This window comes from Pleurodeles waltl, chromosome 3_1, assembly GCF_031143425.1.
Source record: "Pleurodeles waltl isolate 20211129_DDA chromosome 3_1, aPleWal1.hap1.20221129, whole genome shotgun sequence".
Lineage (NCBI taxonomy): Eukaryota > Metazoa > Chordata > Amphibia > Caudata > Salamandridae > Pleurodeles > Pleurodeles waltl.
The window spans coordinates 1,315,963,118-1,315,987,849 of NC_090440.1; the positions used below are offsets into that span (position 1 = coordinate 1,315,963,118).

The 24,732-nt window shown below is 46.1% G+C and overlaps 1 protein-coding gene across 3 annotated transcripts in view; it reads left to right on the top strand.

The window, feature by feature from the left end:
- Window positions 1–24,732, top strand: part of SEMA5B (semaphorin 5B) — a 715,815-nt gene that overhangs the window by 675,002 nt on the left and 16,081 nt on the right. For all 3 annotated transcript variants that reach the window (XM_069224666.1, XM_069224667.1, XM_069224668.1), the window contains one exon: window positions 18,535–18,740. In XM_069224666.1, the coding sequence (XP_069080767.1) occupies window positions 18,535–18,740 (206 nt within the window). The remainder of the gene's footprint in view (window positions 1–18,534; window positions 18,741–24,732) is intronic.

Below are 24,732 nucleotides of genomic sequence, written 5' to 3' on the forward strand. Positions count from 1 at the left end.
CACAGTGGTTCAGCCATTTCTTAGTAGCGCTGTTCAGTGCTTTGCTACTTTTATGGTTTAACCGTTTAGGGACAAAAGATTGGAAAGTTCAGGGCTTTATCATGAAGGAGGGAGTTGCTTTAACTTTCTTCCAAAGAATTTTAAGACTGTATTTTTTTTTTTAAACACCATAATGATGCATATGGTTTGTTGTAACTGAATATACTCTGTGTGTGTCCCCTGCCTGAGAATGGTGAAGACAGACCTGCGTTGTGACCAACCTAATTGTCATTATCAAAAGGCGTTGTCACTTCTGGGGAAATGTTGCTGCTTTCAGACATTTCTTTGAAAACGGAGATTTTGGTTTTGCTGAAGGGAAGTGTGGATATGTTTATCAATCCGATGCCTGACGTTCAGGACCAGAGAAACTGGTCCCCAGTCAAGGAGTCTCCCTCGTGTTGAGGGTGACTTGGGCTGCCTGCCTGTCTGTCATGCATGTGGCAGACTGACATAAATTCTGTGATTTAGCTACCCCTGACTTCTTCCGGTGTAGTGCTGAATGAATACGTGTGGACGGTTTGTGTGTATTAAACTGTGCACCACATGTGGCATAACAGCCTTGTGCCATGTGTCCCTCTCCAAATGACTGGACTTTCTCTTCTTCCCACTGCAGGAGATCAAAGGCAATTTTAGAAAAACATTTTGAGCACAATTTCCACAACCACCACTTTAAAAATTCACTCTCCAGCAATACTCAGTCCCCACCATCATTTGCACAATAACCGGCCCAGTCACATTTTGCTAAGGTAGCACGTGTACCAAAATGTACACGACTAGCACACCAAAGGAAATTTGCACTATTTTTTTCATTTTTGCGTATAAACTAATTTCTGACATTTACAAACTGGTGTGATTTGGCAAACCGATTTGAAGGGTGGGCTTTCGTGAGTGGGGATGCCTGCCTAACCTGGAAATACCTGCAAAGTTGTGAGTTTGCGGGTATTCACAAATATGATTGGCATGTTTCCTCACTGGATCCAATCAGAAAATAACTCCTGCCAAGGACGTGTGTAAGTCTCTAAGGTGCAAATGGCGAGGGTATAACATTGATAGGGTGTAGGTAAAAGGGTTTCCCGAGAGGAAAAATACTATCCCTCTAGAGAAGCAAAAATATATTCAAAGTGCAAATCCACTTTGAGTTACACTTCCTCATGCATTACTTTATGGCTGTTACATTGATGCATATGTAACTACCTGCATGTGTGAGTGGTCCTGGAAAGCTGAGATAATCAGAGCATTCCTGGCGTACTCATTTGCGTAAGCCTCTAGGAATAAATATCTTTTTGAAGGGGGCCTTTTAATTCTTTTCCTATACAGTGACTTCTTGATACTCAGGGTTTTATGAATAAATCAGTATAAAGGCATGTTCTGCAGCTGGGAACGTGGTGACTGGCTTGGGTTGGTGATCCAGGGTGGAATGATCAGGTAGTGTATAGGAGAGTCCCTGTCAGTGCTGCGAGGAGAGTTACTGTAATGTACAATCAGTGCACCCCTGCAAATGGAGGGGCAGCGCATCCTGCTAATATAGGTAGGGCTCGCGGGGAGGATTGGCTAAGTGGGTGGGGGGCACCCAGTTACTCTAGGCCTCATTAACTCAAATGTGTACCAATACCAAATGCGTCTCTTGTCAAATGAGGATTGTGTGGAAGGAAAATATCTTTAATCCTAAAAACGAATCAGGGCACGAGAAAGATGAAGTACAGAAATAAATGCCAGTACAAATTTGATTAATGCCACTGTCCTAGTTATCTTAATCGTTAACCCCTTCTCTACTGCACAGTTAAAGTGTCCACTCCTTCGGCTCTTCATACGCTCACAAATGGGTCCTTTTCCTTTCTTCCCAGGGTTGGCAGACCCCTTAATGCTTCAGGAAAAAATCCTCCACGATGATGTCTGAATAGTGACAGATGTGGTCCCAGCTCATAAATATATGCCACGATTGAGCCATACATCACGCGCCAGCCAGGCAGAGTAGTCCCCACACTGGCAGGTTACAGAGAAACTCTGAAGCTGTGACCAGGAGCCGAGCTGGCTCTTCGATCATCTTCAGCCGCGGGCGCCAATCAAAGCATGAGCGAGCGGAGATGAAAGTGTGCAAGGGGGCGAGAAGTGCAGCAGACACTCACCTTTAAAATGCTGCTGGCAATGAAGGGAGAAGCCAACAAATGGAAAACACAACATTAACTGTTGGAATAATTTCTGAAGGGCAGACGAAGGAGACTATTCAAGTCTATTTAGTGTGGTCCTAAGAGAATTCCCCACACAATGCTATTCGTGCTCACAATGAGTCTTGTGTCAGGAGAAAAGGGAGCCATTGTATCAACATGAATGAATGGAGAACTGCGTGCCAATATGCCGCTGTGAGACCATTGTACCAGTGGCGTGACAAATACTTACTACTTTGAAATAACATCACATAGGCACGTGGCTGTATATTCGAGATGAAGTAAAGGGGATGGTGGAACGCTCTCTTGACAAGTCAACGGTGACTTAGAGAGATGTAGGGAGACCTTGATTTGTCCAGAATTTCATTAGGTCTACTGAGCTGCAACTCAAATTCAGAACTGTTCAAGCCCATCCTCGAGCTTTCAACTGCTAAAGTACACCTCTTCCCAAAACAAATGTCTATTCTTTCAAAGGTATCCTACTATGGATGCATGATTGGTAGGCTCCTCCCTTCCTTGTATAACAGTAGATTAGGGTAAAACGTGTAATTCGAGGCATCATAGATGTGGGAGGTCAGCTTCTCAGTAAACGAAAGGGTTGGCAGCAACGGTGCCTGTTCACAAAAACAATTTTATATTATGACATATATTTTGCACACTCATGCCTGGTGGTAATTGAGCTATTTCGCCCCTGATTTGTCAGAATCCAGGTACTTTTTATAATGGCTGATCAACAACGATAGCCCTGGTATGTTATTTATTGGGTTGGATAAATGGCACCTATTGTGAGTTTCTGGGAGATGACCTGCAGATTTCGATGCTTACCACTCCAAAATCAGAATGGTACTGTAAAATTGTAATTTTTCCCCTTTTAGTCCAGCAGATTTTACCTACCAAATTTAACAAAGTATGAGCTATTAGGGGCACCTGGTAGTTACTGGATGCGATAAACACAACCCAACTTGTAAATCTGACCCCGACTCCTGCACAAATAGGGATTTTCTCAGAAGTCAGAAAACATAGCCCCACTCCTACAAAGGGGCACAGTGTTTTAGCTGTAATCACTAACTTCTACATGCACACTCTTCAAGAATTTGCCTGTGAAAAAAAGTCAGCCTCCCAAAATGTTAGGCTGTGATTAAACCCTTTCACTATCACGAGCTGTGAAGTACAGAGAAGCACAAGTGGGTTTTAGCAGCCTCTGATTGTTAGCACTTGTCTAGAATGAGATGTTATGGACTATGCTACAAAATGTGGGAACTGTTTACAGACTGAAATAGAGGGTTGTTTTCACACCAACAAGTCACCATAAAGTTATGAAAAGAATGCCTTTCCCAACATCAGTTCCATTAACTCCCAGGCAACCATCAGAAAATGTTGTCTCAACTTCAAATGGTGCTCTCTGGACAGTAGTCTTTCTGTACTCCTAATGTGGAACATGCCATTTCACAAAAGGTTCAAAATTGACTATTTCCTTAGATGGTTTGTGTTTGTGTAGCAGTTTTAGAAAACATTTCTTTAAATGTAAATTAATGATTCTACTCGATGGCTGCACTTTGGCTCTTATGGTCACTGCCTAATTCTTTTGGTAGCTTTCTTCAATGTATTTTTGGATTGTTTCAGTCTTGAACACAAAACCGTTCAAAAGTGGGACATTAAAGTAGCACTGACAGATGGACATTAAGAATGTGCCCACTTACCTTGTCAACGTCAAAAAATCAAGTATTCAACCCCCAAAATTGTGGCAGTATTCAATCCCAAAGATTTGTGGCAAAGATGTACTCAATATGTGGCAGAGAAAGTGAGCCTTACTAAGCTGGATGCCCTTGCTAATATTGAAATGACAAAAGCCAGTTTAGTAACACTCCTTAGTGTTAACAATATTCTTCTTGGTCTATAAATTGTCCATGGATTTTCATGAAAAATTTGAAAAACTGGAATTCATTTTTCAGGATCTATGTTGTTTTAAATGTGACTCATTTCCCATGGATTTATTAATTGTTTTGGCCTCCTTGCTCCCTTAAGTATTAGTACTTTTAAAAACAATTATAAGTATAGAAAAGGGCCCGAACACCAAAAACATGAACCAAAAGATTGAATTATGTTTTAAATATGACTTTCCGATTTTGAGCATTTGAAGTATTCTTACTGGTTGCTTCTGAGCCTTTCTCTCAATTCCTAGCGAATACTTTAAGAAACCAGCAAGTCCCATTAGCTGATCTGCCTTTTGTTTGCTCTCAAAATGTAAAAACCGTCACCCAGTAGGATTACAGCTGACATCTCACTTAACTAAATACTTCCATTCCTTGTCCTGGAAGTCATTTACTCCCAAACGTTTATGCATTAAAGCTTTTATACTTCTTAAAATGTAAACTTTTAACAAAAAGTCTAGGTGTGGAATTTTATAATTCCCTCTGTCAAAGGTGAACTAAAGTTCTGTCTGATCTTCTATTCTGGTAATTCCCAATCTATACTAACCATTACCTTGCCTTTTACATATTCACAGATTCAGTGTGATGAAAACATGTGGGGTGTTGAGACCTTTTTCCGTGCTTTTCTGTGCATTGCCTGCATGATCTTCAGTAGGTTATCACATTCAAAGACTGTATTATTAGATATGTGCAGTTCCTCGTTATTCGAAGCACAGCATTAGGCCTATGAGCAGTTTGAGCACAGAAGAAAGAATGCCATGTTAATGCAATCCTACGTGTCCGAAAGTTTACGGATGCAAGTCCACATTTTGTGAATACAAAACATCAGTGTACACTCCTAAATGAAGCAGTAGTGTCTGGCAAAAAGATTCCCTCGCCTGCAGAATGTGCTGAGGGGTCCCTAAGACTCCTGCATCTCATATATATTCATAGATGTTATGCTGAATGAGGGGCCCACTGATGGGTCATTGGTGTTTGGTGAGGCTCTTGATATGGTAGTTGTGTGAATGTTGGTTCAAGTGGTAGCTTTCACAACATAGATAGACGTCTGTGGCGGAGGAAACAGCTATCGTTGCAATCATTGACTGGAGAGGCCGTTTTCAAAATGGTGGTCGTGGGAATGACAGACACTCTTCATGTTCAGGTCAGGCAGCCAGGAGCAGACATGCGCAATTTGCGCAGACTCCTGGCTGCCTGAGCTGAACTTTGCTGGGCTGAGGAGATCACAGCTCCTATGGGCGTGACCTCCTCAGCCCAGCAAAGGTGCCTCAAGGCAGTCTCACTGACCCCATCCCACTCTGTGACGAGGCTGGGACTGCTGCCTTCCCTCACTGGCTGACCTAAGGTCAGCTAATGAGGGAAGGCAGCAGTCCCAACCCTCCTGGGACCTGGAGGCCGAAGGTAAGTGTGTGTGTGTATGTGTGTGATGTTTCAAATTGAATGTTCGGTGCGTGCGTGCATGTTTGAATGGTATGAATGTTGTTAATGGATGTGCGTGCGTGTGTGAAAGAATGAGTGTGTGTGATGTTTTCAATGAATGTTTGGTGCGTGCATGCATGTTTGAATGGATATGCGTGCGTGTATGTGTGTGAAAGAATGAGTGTGTGTGTGTGTGTGTGTGTGCCCAGCCCGCCCCCCTCCCTCCTAAAGCTGCCGGCCGCCATTGTCCTCAGGGTTATAAGCCCTGGCCGCTTTCTAGCCATTTGGAGCAGACGCCATATGTGACTGTGCAGTGCTACATCTGTGCTTGCAGCAGCCCAGACCTGATGCTGTGGCTACCTGCGGCAGGCACATAACTTTCGCAATCACCAAGGTGTATTGCTTCCATGCCTCATTTCGCTGCTGTCAGCCTGACACATCAGCTCGTTTCAGCTCGGACAGAGAAGGGAAGTGGGCTGGGAGAGCAGAGCGCACAAACTTATTTAACTCCGCCAGACAGCTCGCGGCCCCGACACTGATTGCATTGCGGTTTCCGTCAGTGGAGGATGTAATCTGAAAACGTCTTGGCAATTAATGCTGTCACGATGAGCCTTGCAAGGATCAGAGCCATCTGAGAAGGAGAGCTTCACCGACTTCTAACAAGTGCTAGGGAAATTACTGGAGGCAGCTTTTTTTTTAGCTAATAAGTAGTACCCACGCAAATCACACAAGTGCAGCAGTGTGGCAATGTGTGCCCACGAAAGAGTACCTGCAATAGTCTACCCTCCACTGTGCTTGGGAGGATAGGACAGGGTGTGTGGAAAGTTAACACCTGTACTTTACAGTCAGTGATTCATTTGGGCCGGAGGTTTCCACTGCCACTCATATTTGGGGATCATAAGACTTTGACCGAGAACAAACAAGAGAGGGACATGCAGAAAAAGGGAGAAGAAAAAAAGAGAAGAGAAAGAAGGGAAAATAGTGACAAAGACAGAAAGCGAAGATGGAAAGAGTGAGCTAAAGGTACAGAGTGGATGGTGGTGGATGAAAAGCATGAGGTATAAATAATTGTTGGCAGCCTTGGTATTCTGCATCTCGATACTTGGTAGCACCAGCCATGGGCTTCTGAGAAAATCTTTGAGCCTTGGCACTCAGTGTGTTACAAATAAAGCACTGAGTACTGTACATAAGATAGGGTCTACTCTAGGGCGTCTTCTACTGACTCTCAAACCAAGAGACCCCGATTCTAACTCAGGCATATCCATCAAAACAAATTTGTATCATTCTTGTCAAGTCGTTTTTAATTTGTGCTTAAGCTCCCTTATCTCCTTAAACAGCTCATGCTCAGCAACAATCTAAAAAACAATTATGTAAGCTAGATACAAATGAGTATACTTGCATGGCCTTCACAAGTAAGCAGAGTGTAAGGAGCACCTAAGCTCAAAAAAAGGACAGGCCAAGTTACATGATACCATCTCAAAATGTACATCCACTTGTTTAACGGAATGACGTGATTAGATGAATTGGTTTCCACCAACTTCTGCATAGGCTTTTATATGCAATCTTATTTAATCATCCTATATTTTGTGGCAGTCATTACTCAGTCAGCAGTGACTGCAGGGAATACCTTATATTGTTAACATGCTGCATTTCCAAACCAAGGTGAGGGATAGGAGCTGGTAGCTAGATTGATATTGGTGGAATCTGAAAACCTGAGTTCTAATCCTGGCTTCCATACTTGAATAAATTGTGTGAGATTGGATAAAATGCTTGGTGCAAGAGTTCCCTTGTGTACCAACATTGAGAATGTTTCCAACCAGGCTAACCTCTGTTATGAAGTGGCATGTAAAAAGAGACTGGGCATTTCCTTTCCGAACACACAAAATGTTAACATGAGCAGGATTTGAAAAAGTGGACCAAAATCATCCTTCATTTATTAATTGAAATCCTTTTGGTACTTAAGGATCCTTTAAGCAGCTGTCTCAAAAGTAACAATATTGTGCCATTACAAATTGCAGTTTCTTTAGACAAGATAAAACTCTGCGTTGCATCTCTTAGAGGAAATCATTTAGTCATGTTAAAATTAATGTAAATAGCATGCGAAATTTACCGTAATAACGTGCACACTTATCACGTGCTCATAGTATATAGCACTAGAGGTGGGGAATAGTGATTTACTGGGATGTTTTTCCAAAGGGGTTCTGAGTGACATCAAATAGATGGCGAGAGTGAAGCTCGAGTTTTTCTATGACATGGTTAGAACCCCAAGGTGAAAAACATCCCCAAAATTCACTTTAAAACCATCTATAATTTTATTTTATGGATGACTCCCCAAAATCATCTGCCCAATTTTCAACTGCTATGCAGGGGCCGATTAATGGGGGAACAATACATAACATGGCCTTTTCTCTCAGTCCCAAGGCTGGATAACTTCAGTGAGAGGAATTTCTCTTTCACCCTTCCTGCACTCCAGTCGATGGACACTGCATACCTTTTGGGCCGATACCAGCACACTGTGTGGGATTCGGTTGAAGAGGTGTTACCCATGGACTCAGATGAGATTCAAGCCATACTCTCTCAAGCAATTGCTGATGGGCGAGATGCAGCGAAGTCCACCATCAGGATGTGGGCTTGACACAATCGACTTGTGCTGGGCAGAGCGATTTCATCTTCAATGGCACTGAGTCAATGCATGGCTGAGAACTACAGGCTGCTCGGGGGATACACAAGTCTCGCTCATAGACATTCCCTTTGATGGCTCTCACCTCTTTGGTGAGAAAGCAGACTCAGCACTGCAGCACTTCAAGGATAGCAGAGCTACGATTTGGTCCTTGGCCTATCCATAACTCCTCACCAACCCCAGTGTGCCTTTCATCCCCTTCTGAGGCTATGGTATGGGCTACCAATCCATGTCTTTTTCCACCCAGCCATGAAGACCAATAGGGTTCCCAGCCCTTTCGTGGCTGTGGACATGTTTCCAACAGATCATGTGGAACCACCAGTCAGTGGTCAGGTCAATCCACCACCACCTGGCAGCAACAGCCACCAAACACCTTTAGTTTGCCTTTACAATAACATGGGCACCCAGTGGGAGGCAGGATTCACCATCACCTGCCTCAGTGGAAATCGTTAACATCTGAAAAGTGAGTTTTGAAGATCATCCAGAAGGGCTACTCCATCCCTTTCCTGGAAACACCTCCCACGTATAGCCGGCTGATGGAGGAACACCTTTCTTTGCTCTGTCAGGAAGTGTTGGCTGTTTGGCCTAGGGAGCCCTCGAGACGTTGCAGGCATTAGAAGTAGGTTCTGGTTGCTATTCCTGCTAATTTCTAGTGTCTGAAAAGGATGTAGACTTGTGCCTTCTTAACTTCTTCCTGAAAAAAGAGAAGTTCAGAATGCTCATCTTAACTCGAGTCCTGTCTCTCCTGGACCATGGTGGCTGGATTGTTGTGCTGGACTTGCGGAACACATATTTCCACATCCTCATCCTGACAGTCACAGGTGCTACCTGCTATTCACAGTGGACCAAGAGCACTTCTAGGTTGTCGTGCTGCCCTTCAGCTTCACTAGTGTGCCTCGGGTGTTCACAGCACATCTGGCGGGGTCAGGTGTTCCAGTCTTCTGCTACCTCAATGATTGGCCATTGAAGGTGGGCTTACTTCAGGCAGTCTTCTCCCACCTCCAGACTATGGTGGACCTCCTGCATTCACTGGGGTTCACTATCAGCGTGCTGAAGTTACACCTGACTTCCCATCGGATGCTCCCTTTCATTAGGCTGTTCTGGTCACAGTGCAACTTCAGGCCCATCCTCCCCAATGGCAAGTCCAGGATATGTGATAGAGACTTCTAGTTGCAGATTCCTTACCTTAGACTTTCTCCCAGGCATCAGACTGGACCCGGGATTTTTTCTTCGAGTAGTACCCCTGCATGCCTTCAGGTGGCGTTGGTTGACTCCGCGGGCGTTGTTGGTGTCTTGATCGCCGCCCTGACAACACAGTCGTATATAGGCGCCACCCTGGTGCATTGACATCAGTTCTTTTCTTTTCGTGCCAGCCTACGCGCAGACCCGTAGAAGAGCTACCCCTAGTCATTTTTTGAGTAACTGCTACACTTTTGTCAATATATTTTTGACGAGTTTTGGATGCGTTGAGGGATGTCCTGAAGGACTGGATTCAAACCCTGCGGCTCCTGTCACTGAATGATGTCACTGACAGATCCGCACCTCGTCTGCCTCTGATGTCTGGAGTGTGACCCAAAGTCATGCTCCGAGTGTCGGACCATGAACCCAAAAGCTTAGAGGGAGCAGTCCCTGAAGCTCATGGCAGCCCGGCACTCGACTCCGTGTTGCTCCCAGACTCATTCAAGAGGAAGGTCAGGATACCAGTCGCGGAGTCATCACCTCTCCTCCTCGTCCAAGTCATCTGGACTGTTGGGTCACCAGAAGAAGAAGTCGTCAAAGAAGGTCAATCGCTCAGACAGCGCAACTTGGGAAGAGTTTCAATGCTCTAAGCCTCTTCCTTCCGAGCCTCCATCTAGGTCTGTCTGCGCCTCCCCGACTATCCGGGAGCCAGTGCCACCCCTGCCCCACTCAAAGAATTTTTATGATGCCATGCACCTCATCTTTGGGCCGACCAACCATCCCCTCAGTGTCTTCAGGCCCCGGGGGAGTGAGTGAGGGCCCCCACGGGTTTCAAGTCGGCGGCTTTCGCCCCAACTCCAGAGGGCACCTCCGGATCCGTTCCCAAATCTGACCCCGAATCCATCCCGGTAATGCCAACGTGACCTTCCCCGGCATCGGGACAGATGTGGACGCTCCCGAAGTTGGTTGGGCCCACAATCAACATCGATCCTAAACTGATCCCTGACGACCCAGAGCCGGAACTGCGTCAATCAACGCCAATTCCGTTTTCCATGGGCTCTCCTGGGCCGAGGGCGGATCCTGACCCCCTATTCCTATGGGTATGGATTTGGCAGGGGTCTTCAAACTGGGGGGCGGGCCCCCCTAGGGGGCCTCAAGTGATCGGGGGGGGGGCAGGCTCTGGCCAAAGAGGCACTGTGCAGATAAAACTACTTTTTTTTAAAAGCAGAAACACATTTATTGCATTTTCAAAAAGGTAACCGAACTTAACTGCAATGTTTAAATAAGTCTAGACATATTTAAACATTGCCAACTTAATAGAATAATTGTGAAAAATTCTGAGGGGGGGGGGCGATTTTATTTTCCCCACTTGGGGGGCACAGCATTAAAAAGTTTGAGAACCACTGGGATATGGGGATAGTGTAGTGGGGTCGCTGGACCCTTTAGAATACCAGCTTGACCCTGACATGGACTGTGCTCAGGATTTGGGTGACGTCAGCGGGTTAGACACCTCCCCTTATGCTGGCATGCTTTCTCCCCTACCATGGCTACGGAGGAGGGAGCGTCATACTCTGTGGTGGTGAGAGAAGCTGCTGAGGTTTTGGACTTCGAACTCCCTTCAGTGGAGGTCAGGACTAACCTCCTGATGGAGGTGCTTCAGCCTGAGGCCTCCAATTCAGAACTCTTCCTTCCCTTCAATGAAGCCCTTACGGACGTGGGTAGCTGGTCCAAACCCAGCACAGGGTCTCCTGTGAATTGGATGGTAGCCCACCATTGGTCTGCGGCAACCGACCCAAAATTCCTGACACAACACTCTATGCCTGAGAGCCTTGTCATCAATGCTTCGTCATCCTCTGGTGCATTCCCTACCGCTCCCCCAGACAGGTAATCAAAAAGACTGGCTAGCTTGGGGAAAAAAATGTTTTCTTCCACCAGTCTAGCGTCCCACATACTCTATGGGATACAGTCACGCACGTGCTGCCTCAAGTCCCGGGGGAGGGCCGAACGGTTCTCTCCCAAGCTGTTACGGGCGGGAGAGATGCAGTAAAATTCATGATTCATTGTAGACTGGATACAACTGACTCACTGGGCAGATCAGTTGCATCGACAGTGGCCTCAAGGTGCCGCACCTGGTTGAAGACATCTGGCTTTTCAGGGGATGTCCAGCAATCCATGATGGACATGCCCTTTGATGGCACCCATCTCTTTGGCGAAAAAGCAGACTCCGCGCTCAAACAGTTGAAGGATTCCCAGGCTACAGCTCAGTCCCTTGGCCTCATAGCTGCTCCTCGCCCCCCACAGTCTGCTTTATGCTCCTTTTGCGGCTATGTAAGGGGAACCCAACTGAGTTCCTTTCCACCCAGCCACCAACCCATGCATGCTGTACAGCCTCTGTGCGGCCACAGGATCCCACGAGCTCATGGATCAGGAAGCCAGCGGTCCACCCAGTCCACCCCCCCCCCCCTCCTCTGCCTCCAAGCCTTCCTAGTCAGTCGGAATATCCGGGATCAGTTGGCTGCAGGATCTGCCATCACCTGCCCCACTGGGAATCCATTACCACGGACAGGTGGGTGTTACAAATTGTCCGAAGGGGCTGCTCCATCCCCTTCAAAACTTCTCCTCCAGCTATGCCACCATCATACGATCATCTATCGGAGGATCTTTTGGCATTTCTCTGCAAGGAGGTCAATGGAGTCATAGAAAGAGTCCCTGCGCCAGAAGTAGGTTGTGGTTGTTATTCCTGCTACTTTCTAGTGCCCAAAAAGGACAAGGCCTTCACCCTATCCTAGATCTCCGGTCCATCAATCTCTTCCTCAAGACGGAGAAGTTCAAAATGCTAACCCTAGCTCAGGTCTTTTCTGCCCTGGACCTTTGAGACTGGAAGGTAACATTGGACCTGCAGGGCGCCTGTTTTCAAATTCCTGTCCTGCCAGCCCACAGACATTACTTGCGATTCATGTTAGGTCACAAGCACTTTCAGTTCACTGAGCTCCACTTTGTCCTTACCAGCGCTCCTAGGGTGTTCACAAAAGTGATGGTAGTGTTTGTAGCTCATCTGCGCAGGTTAGGGGTTTCAGTCTTCCCCTACCTCGACGACTAGCTGTTGAAGGCAGACACGCCCCAGAAAGACGTCTCCCACCTCCATACTACTGTGAACCTCCTGCATTCGCTGGGGTTCACTATAAACGTGCCAAAGTCACATCTGACTCCCTCTTAGATGCTTCCCTTCATTGGAGCTGTTCTGGACACAGTGCAGTTTTGGGCTTATCCTCCCCAAAAGCGAGTCAATGATATTTGGACTATGATCCTGATATTTCAGCCTCTATTCTGGATTTCGCTGAGAAAGACTCTGAGGCTTCTGGGCCTCATGGCCTCTTGGATCCTGCTGGTTCAACATGCCAGATGGCACATGCGGGCTCTGCAGTGGTGCCTGAAGTTCCAGTGGGTGCAGCATTAGGGGAGTCGCTCCAACATGGTCCAGATCTCGGAGCGAACTGTGAAAGACCTGCAGTGGTGGTTGTTGAATCAAGATTGGGTCAATGGCAGATCCCTCTCCCTTCTCCAACCAGATCTCACTGTAGTGACAGATGCGTCACTCCTGGCTTGGGGCAGCCACATGGGAGAGGCAGAGACTTAGAGGCCTCTGATCTATGGCAGAGTCTGGGCTCCACATCAACCTTTTGGCGATCCGGGCGATCCGACTTGCATTGAAAGCATTCCTTCCCTCTTTCAAAGGGAAAGTGGTGCAGGTGTTCACTGACAACAACACTGCCATGTAGTACTGCAACAAGCAGGGCAGAGTGGGGTCAAGGACCCTTTGTTAGGAGGCTTTTCACCTCTGGACAAGGCTGGAACACCAGGGCATTTCACTGGTGGTTCACCATCTGTCGGGCTCCCTGAACATCAGAATAGATTACCTCAGCTGTTGATGCATAGTCGGTCAGAAATGGCGTCTCCATCCGGCAGTGGCGCAAGGTCTCTTTCAGCAGTGGCTAGAGCCTTGGTTAGATCTGTTCGCTTCTGCAAAGAAGACGCAATGCCAGCTGTTTTTCACATTGGAGTTTCCAAGGCGGCACTCGCTCAGCGACGCTTTTCATCACAAGTGGAGCTCAGGCCTCCTGTGTGCATTCCCGCCAATATCACTTCTGCCCAGAGTTCTGAAGAAGATCCGGCATGATTGGGTCCAAATAATACTGGTAGCTCCGGACTGGGCATCAAGAGTCTGGTATCCCGAGCTATTGAACATGGCCATCGATCCTCCGATCAGACTGCCCCTTCAGAAGGATCTTCTGTCACAGCAGCTGGGGACGGGCATTCACCACAGTCTCCACCTCCTTGTGTGGAGATTGAGCGGTGGCAGTTGACAGCTTTCGGCCTTCCACTCGAAGTCTGTGATGTTATCTTGGCAGCCAGGCGTCCCTCCACCTAAATGGTATACGCCTGTCATTGGAAGAAATTTGTTGCATGAGGTATCAACAAGTCTGTTAATCCCCTCTCTCAGAAGTTCTACTCTTTATTCTCTCTCTTACCCAGCAGGGCTCTACTCTGGCCACCCCCAAGCATCATTTGCTGTCATTCCTGCCTTTTTAAGGCTACCAGACCAACCTTCTCTGTTCAAATCTCCCATTGTTGGGAGGTTTCTCAAAGGACTCTAACATGTTTCTTCTAGTCCTGTTCATAATGCCCCAATAGGATTTTAACTGGGTCCTCACATACCTCATGTGTGCTCCTTTCGAGCTGCACCACAACTGTCCTCTCTGGCTCTTGACCCTTAAAACTGCCTTCTTGATTGCCATCATCTCTGCTTGCAGAGTGAGTGAGCTCCAGGCTCTCTCTTCAAAACCACCATTCCTAGCAGTACTTCCCAAAGTGGTGACACATTTTCACGCAGGCCAATCAATCACCTTGCCTACTTTTTATGCACCCCCACACCCCTCTCATGAGGAGGAGAGACTCAGCCGCCTGGATCAAAAAAGTGCATTGACGTTCTACCAAAATCAAACCAAGGATTTCCGGGTGGATGATCAACTCTTTGTGGGTTATGTGGGTGTGAAGAAAGGAAGGGTGGCGTGAAAGAGAACCATCTCTTGATGGGTAGTCCTCTGCATCAAAATGTGCTTCACATTGGTGAAAAAGCAACCCCTTGAGGGTTTGCGCGCTCATTCTACCTGAGCAACTGCTGCTACTACAGTGTCAGCACGCGGAGTTCCAGTCCTGGATATCTTCCAGGTGACAACGTGGGCATCTTTGCATACATTCACCAAGCTTTAAAGCCTGGACAGTCAGGTCCGCAGAGACAGCTACTTTGGTCATTCAGTACTGCAGGAATTTTTGGTGTGATCTTAGTTTGCAGCCCACCATTGGGGATGGTATTTCTCGGGTATCTATTCTAAGGTAAGGAATCTGCAACTAGAAGTCTCTATCAGATGTACAAGTTACTTTCCTTCATTAACGATATATCTGGTAGAGACATATTCTAGTTGCAGATTTCTTACAGACCCGCCCATCCTCCCCACACTGCGAACTGATTTCTAGGAACAGGAACTCCCTTTAAGGGCCCTAGTTTTGGCACACGTGCTACTTGTGTGGAAAGTTGCGAAAAAAAACTGATGTCAGTGCACCGGGGTGGCGCCTATATACGACTGTGACGTAATTGCGGCAACCAGGACGCCAACGACACCCGAGGAGTCAACCAACGCCACCTGATGGCATGCAGGGGTACTGTTCGAAGAAAAATCTCCAGATCCAGTCTGACGCCTGGGGGAATTCTAAGGTAAGGAATCTGCAACTAGAATATGTCTCTACCAGATATATCATTGCCGAAGGTAAGTAACTCTATCCAGGATTTCAGTGAGACTGAATCTGAGGCTGTTGGGCCTCATGGCCTATTGAATCCTTCTTTTAAAACATGCCTATTGACATATGAGGGCTCTGCAGTGGGACCTGAAGTTCCCCTGGGCACGGTATCAGGAGAATCTCTCTGACCTGGTCCAGATATTAGATGGAACTGCTAAGGACCTGCAGTGGTGGCCGACAAACTGTGATTTTGGCAGCAGCAGACCTCTCTCCCTGACAGTAGTAACAGATGTGTCACTCCTGGGCTCGGGCAGCCATCCGCGAGAGGTGGAGATCAGGGGACTCTGATCTCCAGCAGAGTCTGGGCTTCGCATTAACCTGTTGAAGTTCTGGGCGATCCAGTTGGCATTGAAAGAGTTTCTTCCTTCGGTCAAGGGAAGGCTAGTGTAGGTGTTCATGGACAACACCACCGCCATGTGGTACTGAAACAAACTGGGTGGGTTGGGGTTGTAGACCCTTTGTCAAGAGCCCTGTGCCTATAGACATGTTTGGAATGTCAGGGTATTTCCCTGGTTGTTCAGCACCTACCCGGCTTTCTGAACACCAAGGCAGACAAACTCAGCCATTGATGCCCAGCAGATCACAAATTATGTATTCACCCGGAAGTGATGCAAGTTCTCTTTCAGGAGTAGGGAGTACCTTGGTTAGATAGGTTCACCACTGCTGAGAGAGCGCAATGTCAGCAGTTTTGCATGCTGGAGTTTCCAAGGAAGTTCTGACTCAGAATCACTTTTCGTCTTGAATGGAATTCTAGCCTCTTGTATTCCTTTTTCGCTGATACCACTCCTGCCCAGAATTTTGGCCCAAGTAATTCATGTGGCTCCAGATTGGGTGCTGAGAGGTTGGTGTACCAAGCTTATGAGCACAGGTCTCCAATCAAGCCACCCTTCAAGAGGCTCTTCCGTCACAGCTTGAGAGGGGTCTGCACCCAAATGTGTGCACCATCCAGCTTCATGCGTGGCGATTGAGCAGCAACAGTTGACAGTTTTTTACCTTTATCCTGAAGTTGGTGATTTTATTCTAGCAACTAGGCATCCCTCCACCAAGCTACATATGCGCCTGCCATTGGGACAGATTTGTGGCATGGGGTGCATCCAGAAACATTGAACCATCTTTCTGCATCGTTATCCTGGTTCTTCTCTTTGCCCAACAGGGCTGTGTTATGGGATCTGTTAAAGGTTAGTTGTCTGACATTTCAGCATTCTTGCAGTTGCTGGACCAACCTTTGTTCAAGTCACCTGTTGCAACTAGATTCTTCAAGGGACTACAACACAAGTTCCTCTCCCAGGCCATTCATCATGCCCCAGTTGGACCTTAACCTGGCTCTTACCTTCCTCATGTGTACTCCCTTTGAGCCATTACTCTACTGCCCACTTCATTTGCTTATTATCAATACGGCCTTTCTAGTAAACATAGCATTAGCCAGGAGGGCCAGCAAACTGCAGGCTGTCTATGTACACTCTCCTTTTAACACCTTTTACCAAGACAAGTTGGTTCTGAGGACCTGTACCACCTTCCTTCCAAAGGTTGTGACACCTTTTCATGTAGGCCTAAACACCACTTTAGCCTTCTAAAGAAGAGGAGTGACTCCACCGACTGAACCCAAAAAGAGTATTTTGTTCTACATTGATCAAACAACCAGGTGAATGATCAACTCTTTGCAGGATACGTTGGAGCTCACAAAGAGAAGGCAGTGCAGAAATGGACCACCTCATTGTGGATAGAGCTCTGCATCAAGATCTGCCAGGCACTGGTCAAAAGGCAATCCTCTGAGGGCCTATATGGTCTTCTACCAGAGCTAGAGCTGTGACCACTGTGTTAGCTTGCGGGGTCTCTGTCCTGGGTATCTGCAGTGCGCAATGTATGCATCCTTGTGCATGTTCACCAAGCAATACTGCTTGGATGGTCAGGTCTGCTGTGCCAGGCACTTTGCTTGTTTGGTCCTGCTGGACATTTTGGTCTAATAAATATACAGACCCACTTCTGGGGAAGTAATTTTTGGGTATCTATTTTAAGGAATCTGTGGCTAGAAGTCTCTATCAGATGAACAAGTTACTTACCTCTGGTAATGCTATGGAATCTATTTCTAAAGAATCTGCAGCTAGAAGTCTCTATCAGATGAACAAGTTACTTACTTTAGGTAATGCCTTATCTGGTAAAGACGATCTAGCCACTGATTCCTTACCGATCATCCCATCTTTCTCGGTCTGCAAACAGTTTCAGTAGGCCTTAGAAATGCACATCACTGTGTCAGCATTCTTTGTGGCTCCATGCTTGCTCTTGGTGTAGAGAGTGTCAACGAGAAACTGATGTCTGTGCGCTGGGAGGCACATATATAAGCACTTGACATGTCATATCCAGGACGGATGACTGCGACACAGAGCCAAAGTACACAACCTACCGGCTTGCAGGGGTACTGCTTGAACCATTTTGGATCCAGTCTGATACCAGGGGAATATTCTAAGGTAAGGAATCTGCCACTAGATAGAGCATCTACCAGATAAGGTGTTATAGAAGATAAGTAACTTGTTTTTCCAGCACTGTTCAGGACAAACATTTAGAGAGCCCAGCCATAGCAGCCTGTCATTCCTTTATGAAATAGCTGTGGTTGACAGGTTCTGTTACCCACTGTTGCTACATGGTAGCAGTGAATTACTGGATTTACAATTCACTCGTTCATGCCAATGGCTCTCTGAGGTGGTTGTGCATAATATTTTTAATAACTAACAAAGAATAGAAGAATAATTTAAGATTTGTGTTGTAATTAGAAATGGCTAGTAACATATGAATGGGTTTTAAACAAAGCAAAGAGGGATGCAACTGATGAACAAAAGTCTGTTCTGAGTTATGAGCAATTAATTTAACCAGTCAATAATTTTGACGTCTGAAAGGATTTTTTGGCGCCAGAAGGAAAATAATCCATATTTGGTGTCTGATTAGAGTACCGTTTTCCATATATACTACATTGCCCCAACCTCAACAATTCTTAAATGACAGTCCCCCATTTCTTGCGCTCATAATGGAAAAAAACACAGACCTTCTGTTATCTGGGATCCCAAGTTTCTTTATTTTTAAATGGAACACTGACAGTGTGAGCGATGAATTGACCAGAACTACAAATTAAAAATGGATTTGTCAAACACAGTTGTAGGTTTACTCCAAAATAATTTGATGTTATTCTTAACCAAAGGTGACATCCTTTCTGGTAAATTGATGCTCTCTGTGTCATTTTGTGACCCTGTGGTACTGACTGTCTTCCTGCCAGGTTTCAGTCTGATCCACCTCATCGCCACCGGAGTCTCTTGCTTTTTCGGTTCAAGCTTGCTCACCTTTGTGATCTACGTGTATTGCCAGAGGTGCCAGAAGCAGTCCCAGGAGTCCACTGTCATCCACCCAGCCACACCGAACCACCTACACTACAAAGGCAACACCACACCCAAAAACGAGAAGTACACACCTATGGAATTCAAGGTAGGACACCTGCAAGTGATGGATGACTCAATATCATAGTTTTTTAAATGTGTCAGGAAGGATAAGTATGTTGAGATAGTTGGGAAAATGGGAGGAATTTAACAGATGCATGTTTTGGTAGAATTTGCCAACACTTCTCCTCGCCTCATTCCATGGGTCACCTACTAGTCAAATGAAATGGCAGATTTCCACCACATTTCTCACATATCTGATTCTGTGCAAGTCCACAACCTTCTGTTCTTAAGGAGAATAATGAAATTTACTGAAATTTGCTAACCCTTCCCAAATGTATTCTTTTGACTATGCCATAACCTTTAGTGCTTATTGAGAATTATAGAATTTACTGAAATGTTACTTAAGCTGCCCAGCTATATATTTTTTTTACTATTCTGTGGCATTTGTTAATTTCTAGGGCTTTGTATGGATTATTCAGAAGTCTGTATTTGGCCAACTTCGCTGAGACCTAGGCAACACCACCTTTTTTAGTTCCCTGTATGAAAGAATGTGTATTATGAAATGTAGAATAGTTCACTTTCAGTGATATTACAATAGGAAGCAAGAGATGCAACATTGACTCCTAGCGGATGGTGAGAAAGCAGACCCAGACCAAAGACTTCAGTTTGCTGTTGGTTTCACAAAGGGAATGGATCATTAAGTGATTAATGTTCCGTCCACCAATCCACAACCAGTTGACAATCTGTGGCTGCACTGTATAATTATGTTCTTCAGGGCTGATGGCATCCAAGATGCGCTATTCTGTGCAATTCCTTTAATTTAAGTTATGCATGAGCTCTCACAACCCTTACATGGGAGCAATCGCAATTCTAATGATTAGTGCCCATATATAGGGTGTATATAGAATAGTGAGCATGGCTCTGCCTCAATCTTAGGTGCCAGTTTTTCAACAATAATTAATACAAATGTAAATACCCTCAGTTGTGTGCATCTGTTATTCACAAAACATTGTGGCCTTCTCCCAATATCTCACTATCCCCAGTTTGTGTTTGTTTGTATTCCCCCTTCCTCCCAATTATGCAGTTCGTCATATATGCTTCTCACTCTATAGATTCCTGACCTGGCTTAACATTGGTGCAGGAAAATGCATACGCAGAAGATTGCAAAGAGAGGTTGATAAAAGCTCAGTGTCAGAAATTCCAGTCGAAGGCAGCTAATGCCACAAAGTCAACCAAATTGACCAGTTACTATTAGTCCAGATGGCATGGGTTGCGCTGAACTCCAATTGAGTGATAGGGCTTAGAAGCTCGGGGAATTGTTTTCACTTAAACATGTGGAGCTCATCTACTCGGAGCAGAGAGCTACAAGAAAACATGGGACTACATATGAAAGAAATACTGAGCTCATCTGCTTGGAGCAGAGAGTTACAAGAAAACATGGGGCTACATATGAAAGAAATACTAACTATCACACGGAATCCATCTTATACAATAGGTAGAGCGATAACATATCTTAATAGAATGCTCAAACTTTTCCTACATATCACCAGAGATCCTACTTGTGGATGGTCTGCGATAAATTACATAAATTTGGGGTCCAGTAATAATGCAACTTGGTGGAAATTTGTCATCTGTACTTATGTAAGAGTATGGCCACCTGGTTGAAAGTTGATTGTGTGGTAAAGGCATGTGAAACACTGGTGCAAAAAACATGTATAGTGTGTAGATAATCTGGAGGCTTTTTATATTATGTTGTGTTAATGTAATTTCAATAGCGCATGGTCTGCAAGGGTATGACATTGTAGTGCTTTCAGAAGTCTGGGATAACTTAGAACTGACTCCAAATTGTCTTTTGCAAATGATGAAGTGTTATGGTTACCACATTCTGTAAGTGTTTCGCCTTGGTGGTTATTTCTTATTCATTGAATCATGGCTGCATGATTCTGTGTTTGAGAGGTGAAGGCCAAGGGATTTACTAATCGTTCATGAATCACGTAAGCTGGTATACCCGACCATTGTCCTGGCAATGGATAACGTTTAGGCATATTGTCGGTGAGCATGAAAAGGGTCTATTATACGTTACATTTGTGTGTAGTGTCCTACCTAGCGTGTTCTGTTTTTGTGATGCTTGGGTGAAATCTTCTGCCTAATGTGTTCTGTGGTACATTTATTTATGGGGTTCTTTCTTGGTGGCAGCGTCTGTTAGCTTTAATGCGGCATATTAATGCTGTCATATGTGACAGCTTTAATGCAGCATATTAAAATGAGGACTGACTAGGCTGCAGAAACTGACTTAATGGCTTCTGCACACCAGGCTATCCTCCTGTGTATCATTGGCTGCCTGCAAAGATTTCACCTCTGGCCAGGGCGTGAATCCAGAAGCTGGTGGAATTGTGGCATTTTCACAGCTTTCCTGAAACTCCGAAACTTTGCTATATAGTAGGAAATAAGAATGGATTATATGGTCAAGGCTATTTCTTTTCTTTGTAAATCTAAACAGAGCAGCACGATAACCACCATCAAGAACTTCCCTCAGCAATATATTTTCGAACTTGAAAAAAATCATGCAGGTGTAATGGGCAACACTTAAGTGGCAAACTTCAAATAAGGCCTGGCCTGGGCTTGTGCACCTTGTGTCCATCCATACTGTCAGGATAACCACTGGCAGTGTCAATGTGTTCAGTTTAGATTCACTGTTTGCTGTCTTCATACAATGCTCTGTTGTATCTTTCAAATTTTTTCCACCCACCCTATTGTATGGCATGGGGCAATACTTAAGCCCACTTCTGCCATGGGCAGCTTCACTTTGAGGGGCAGCATTTTGCCCTTTCAAAAGGGACACATCCCCACACAAAGTAGTTTCCTTACCTGCCAGGGACCGCTATGGAAAAGTGTTTTTTTTAGAACAAAAAGAATTTTTCTTTTAGCCCTTTTTTTTATATTCTGAGGGTCCAGAAGGTTCCTCAACATACAGTTTTCCTGAAACCATGGCAAAGTAGGTGAGGCTTCCTCCCCTCAAAACTCCTGCCCACCAAACCTCAAACTTGCCCAGACGCACTTTCTCCAAATGATAAATCAATCATTAGGCTTCATGGGTCGGGGTTGGAATCGGAGCCCTCAGGCCGCCCCTCCTGCACGGCGCTCATGGTACAATACTCGCAGGGCTCTCTTTGTGAGAGATGATGCGTCGTTAACAGCGGTTTCAATGACCCTCTCGGAGATGAACGACGGGCCTCGGCTGCGGGCCATAAAGTTCAGACATTAGTCAAGCGCTGATGAAAAACGCCGTCCAATAAAGAAAGTTATAAAGTGTTCTTCGCTGGAACGGCGCTCTTGCGGCGCGGCTTAGTGGAAGATTTAGCTGAGGTCTTCAGCCGGAGCGAGAACAGTACAGTAAATCTGGCGGGCGCGCACTTCTGGTAAAACCGCGGCCTCTTACGCCCTCAACAGAGCCGCGCTTTGCAATCCTTGTGCGCACGCAGAACCATTACGTTCCCGCTATATTATGCAACTTCATATTACTTTTAAAATCGTTGTACTCGGATACCAGCGAGTTCTCTTCACTGTGTCATGAGGCGGTGCGCGAATTTTCCTCTACTAAACGTATTTTTTGTAAAGTGATTGAGATATTAGTTTTCAACCTCTTCACAGAAGTGTGTTTTCTTCTCTCTGTTATTACCAGCGTTGGGTGCCATTTTGTTGTGATGTTCCTTCGCATTGTGATTGGTTGATAGTTGGTCTAATCAACAGCTTTTGCCACCGGCTGCACATGCTCCAGCGGGTGGGGAGGGCGTGAACCCAGAACGAACTATATCAGTGAAACCAATCACTTGGTGAAGCCAGTGGCGTAGCGTGGGTTGTCAGCACCCAGGGCAAGGCAAGTAATTTGCGCCCCCTAACCCGTGGATTTTAGCACTCGCGAGCGCGCCCCCGCACAGATCTTGCGCCCGGTGCGGCCGGCCCCCCCCTGCACTCCTCACGCTACGCCACTGGGTGAAGCCAATTGTTGTGGATTTGTACAGTTATAGTATTTTAAGCAAGTATCCTCTTTTATTCGCACACGCCGTTCAGCTTGGGCAGGAGCTGTGCAAGCTTCCATGACCCAGAAGAGGTAGAGCCTCTGTGGCAAGACAGTCGTGCAAGCTTCCCTCACATGCAAGGAAAGATAGAGCATGTGCGCCAACAAAGCACTATTTTCTCGATCTCGCACCTGGCACAAGATGTCGGGAAGCGTAGCTCGGATGCAAAAGACCAGAAGCACAGACTGCAGCACAGCATCCTTCCCATAGTTAAAGAGGAGGTGGGAGGGGTGCATGCTTGCCCTGCCCGTCAGCATCTCCCAGTATCCCTTGCTGGATGACTTGAAAGTAGGTAACACAGTTGCTTGCATGAAACGAGAGAGCAAAAGTAACATTATGGTATCGAGGCAATCATTTAAAATACGCTTTAGAAGATGATTGTTACAGTTTAAGCATGTTATAAACACGGAAATCAATAAAATAAGCGTCGAATGAATGTTACAGCTTACTCTTTTTTTTATAAACCAAGCATATTTTCCATCTGGTGTTGAATGCAGTGTGCCCCCCCCCCCCCACACGTTGCACCCAGTCACTCATTCATTCTTGCTAGAATCTTCCTCCCACAGTCCTGAAGAGCTCTTTTGCAATCATGTAAACGAGACTGGCATAGAGGCCAGCTCTCTCGCCAAGCTGGTGCATCACTTGTGCACTTAGGATTCACACTGAGACTGTGCTCCGAGGCGCAATCGCAGCTGGGGTGGAGAGTGAAAAGGGTTGTTTTTTGTAAATAATTCCAAATGTGGCCCAGCTCCAGCTTCGGATGAGACCAGTCCCCAGAAATGTCCCGGCCTTCTGTAAAGGCTGCTTACAACACTTGGGCATTGGCCAGCCTCCAAGTTAGGGGACGTGCACTCCAAGTAGTGTCAGACTGACGCCGAACCTCACTATAATGTGTCTCTAGATCAGTGCTTCTCTAACTATTGCGTTGAGAAGGTCACGAGGCACCAGGAGGGGTTCAGAGAGTGAGAATCATCTCCTAAAGCGTACCCCTTAATGCATCACGCAAACTCTGCGAACTGTCTGAGCAGCACCTTTTCTGTGTCGGTATGCTTGCTCTTTGAGTCTTCTGATGCCAACGTAAGGCGCTAAGTGACAAATAAAACACCTAAACAAACTGCACAAAGTAGACTTCACTAGTATGGCCTCGTCTGATGCACTGTGACTAAATCTCAGTACTTCACCTGGAAAATTACTGCCAGCTTTGAAAGTAATTTGTAACACATTGCATTACAATTTAGAAGGACCATCTGGAATGGGTGGTGTTCGTCAGGGGTACCGTCGAGTGCTTTAGTATTATGTACATATCCAGATGTACTGGCATTTTGCTTCCATCTTCTGGCACCAAAAGAGGAACAGAAGTGCACTAAAAACGAGGAGCTGATTTCCAGGGCTACCAGCTCGCGCTGCGCCACCGTGTCACGTGATTTCAGTTGTCTTCACACTGTCCTATGTGAGGAGCCGATATCAGGCAGTGAGCTGGAAACTCACGCAGACAGTAGGCTTCCGGCGTACTGCGTGGACGCGCTCTGCAGGCGACAGCGAGCAGAGTTTACAACCTTCCCGTGACGTCAGCGGTAGCCTCAGCAGCCTTTGTAAGTTGTTTTTGGAGGGAGAATTTGAAGTTCTGCCTGGGCAAGTGCAGGCGGAAAGCACCGGCACCTCTCCTTGGCCGCTCACCCCGTCCACGGTTGGCCAGATTGTGGTGGGTTTAAAGTCCCTCCCGCCCACTCAAGATCCTGCATCTGTCTGATCTCCTTTAATATCAGTAGCCGAAGAGATTATAAAAAGACGGAGCACAGGGATGCACAAATAGCTGCATCGGCTCCCATCCTCCCATTTCAGATGAACCAGCCCGTCACTCCGGGAGGAGCGTCTGTCACGGTGATAATTGTAGCTTCGGGTGGTGATTGGCGCAGGTGTCCCCTCGCCTCCTGAAGGTGTTTCATGGATCAGTCCTGA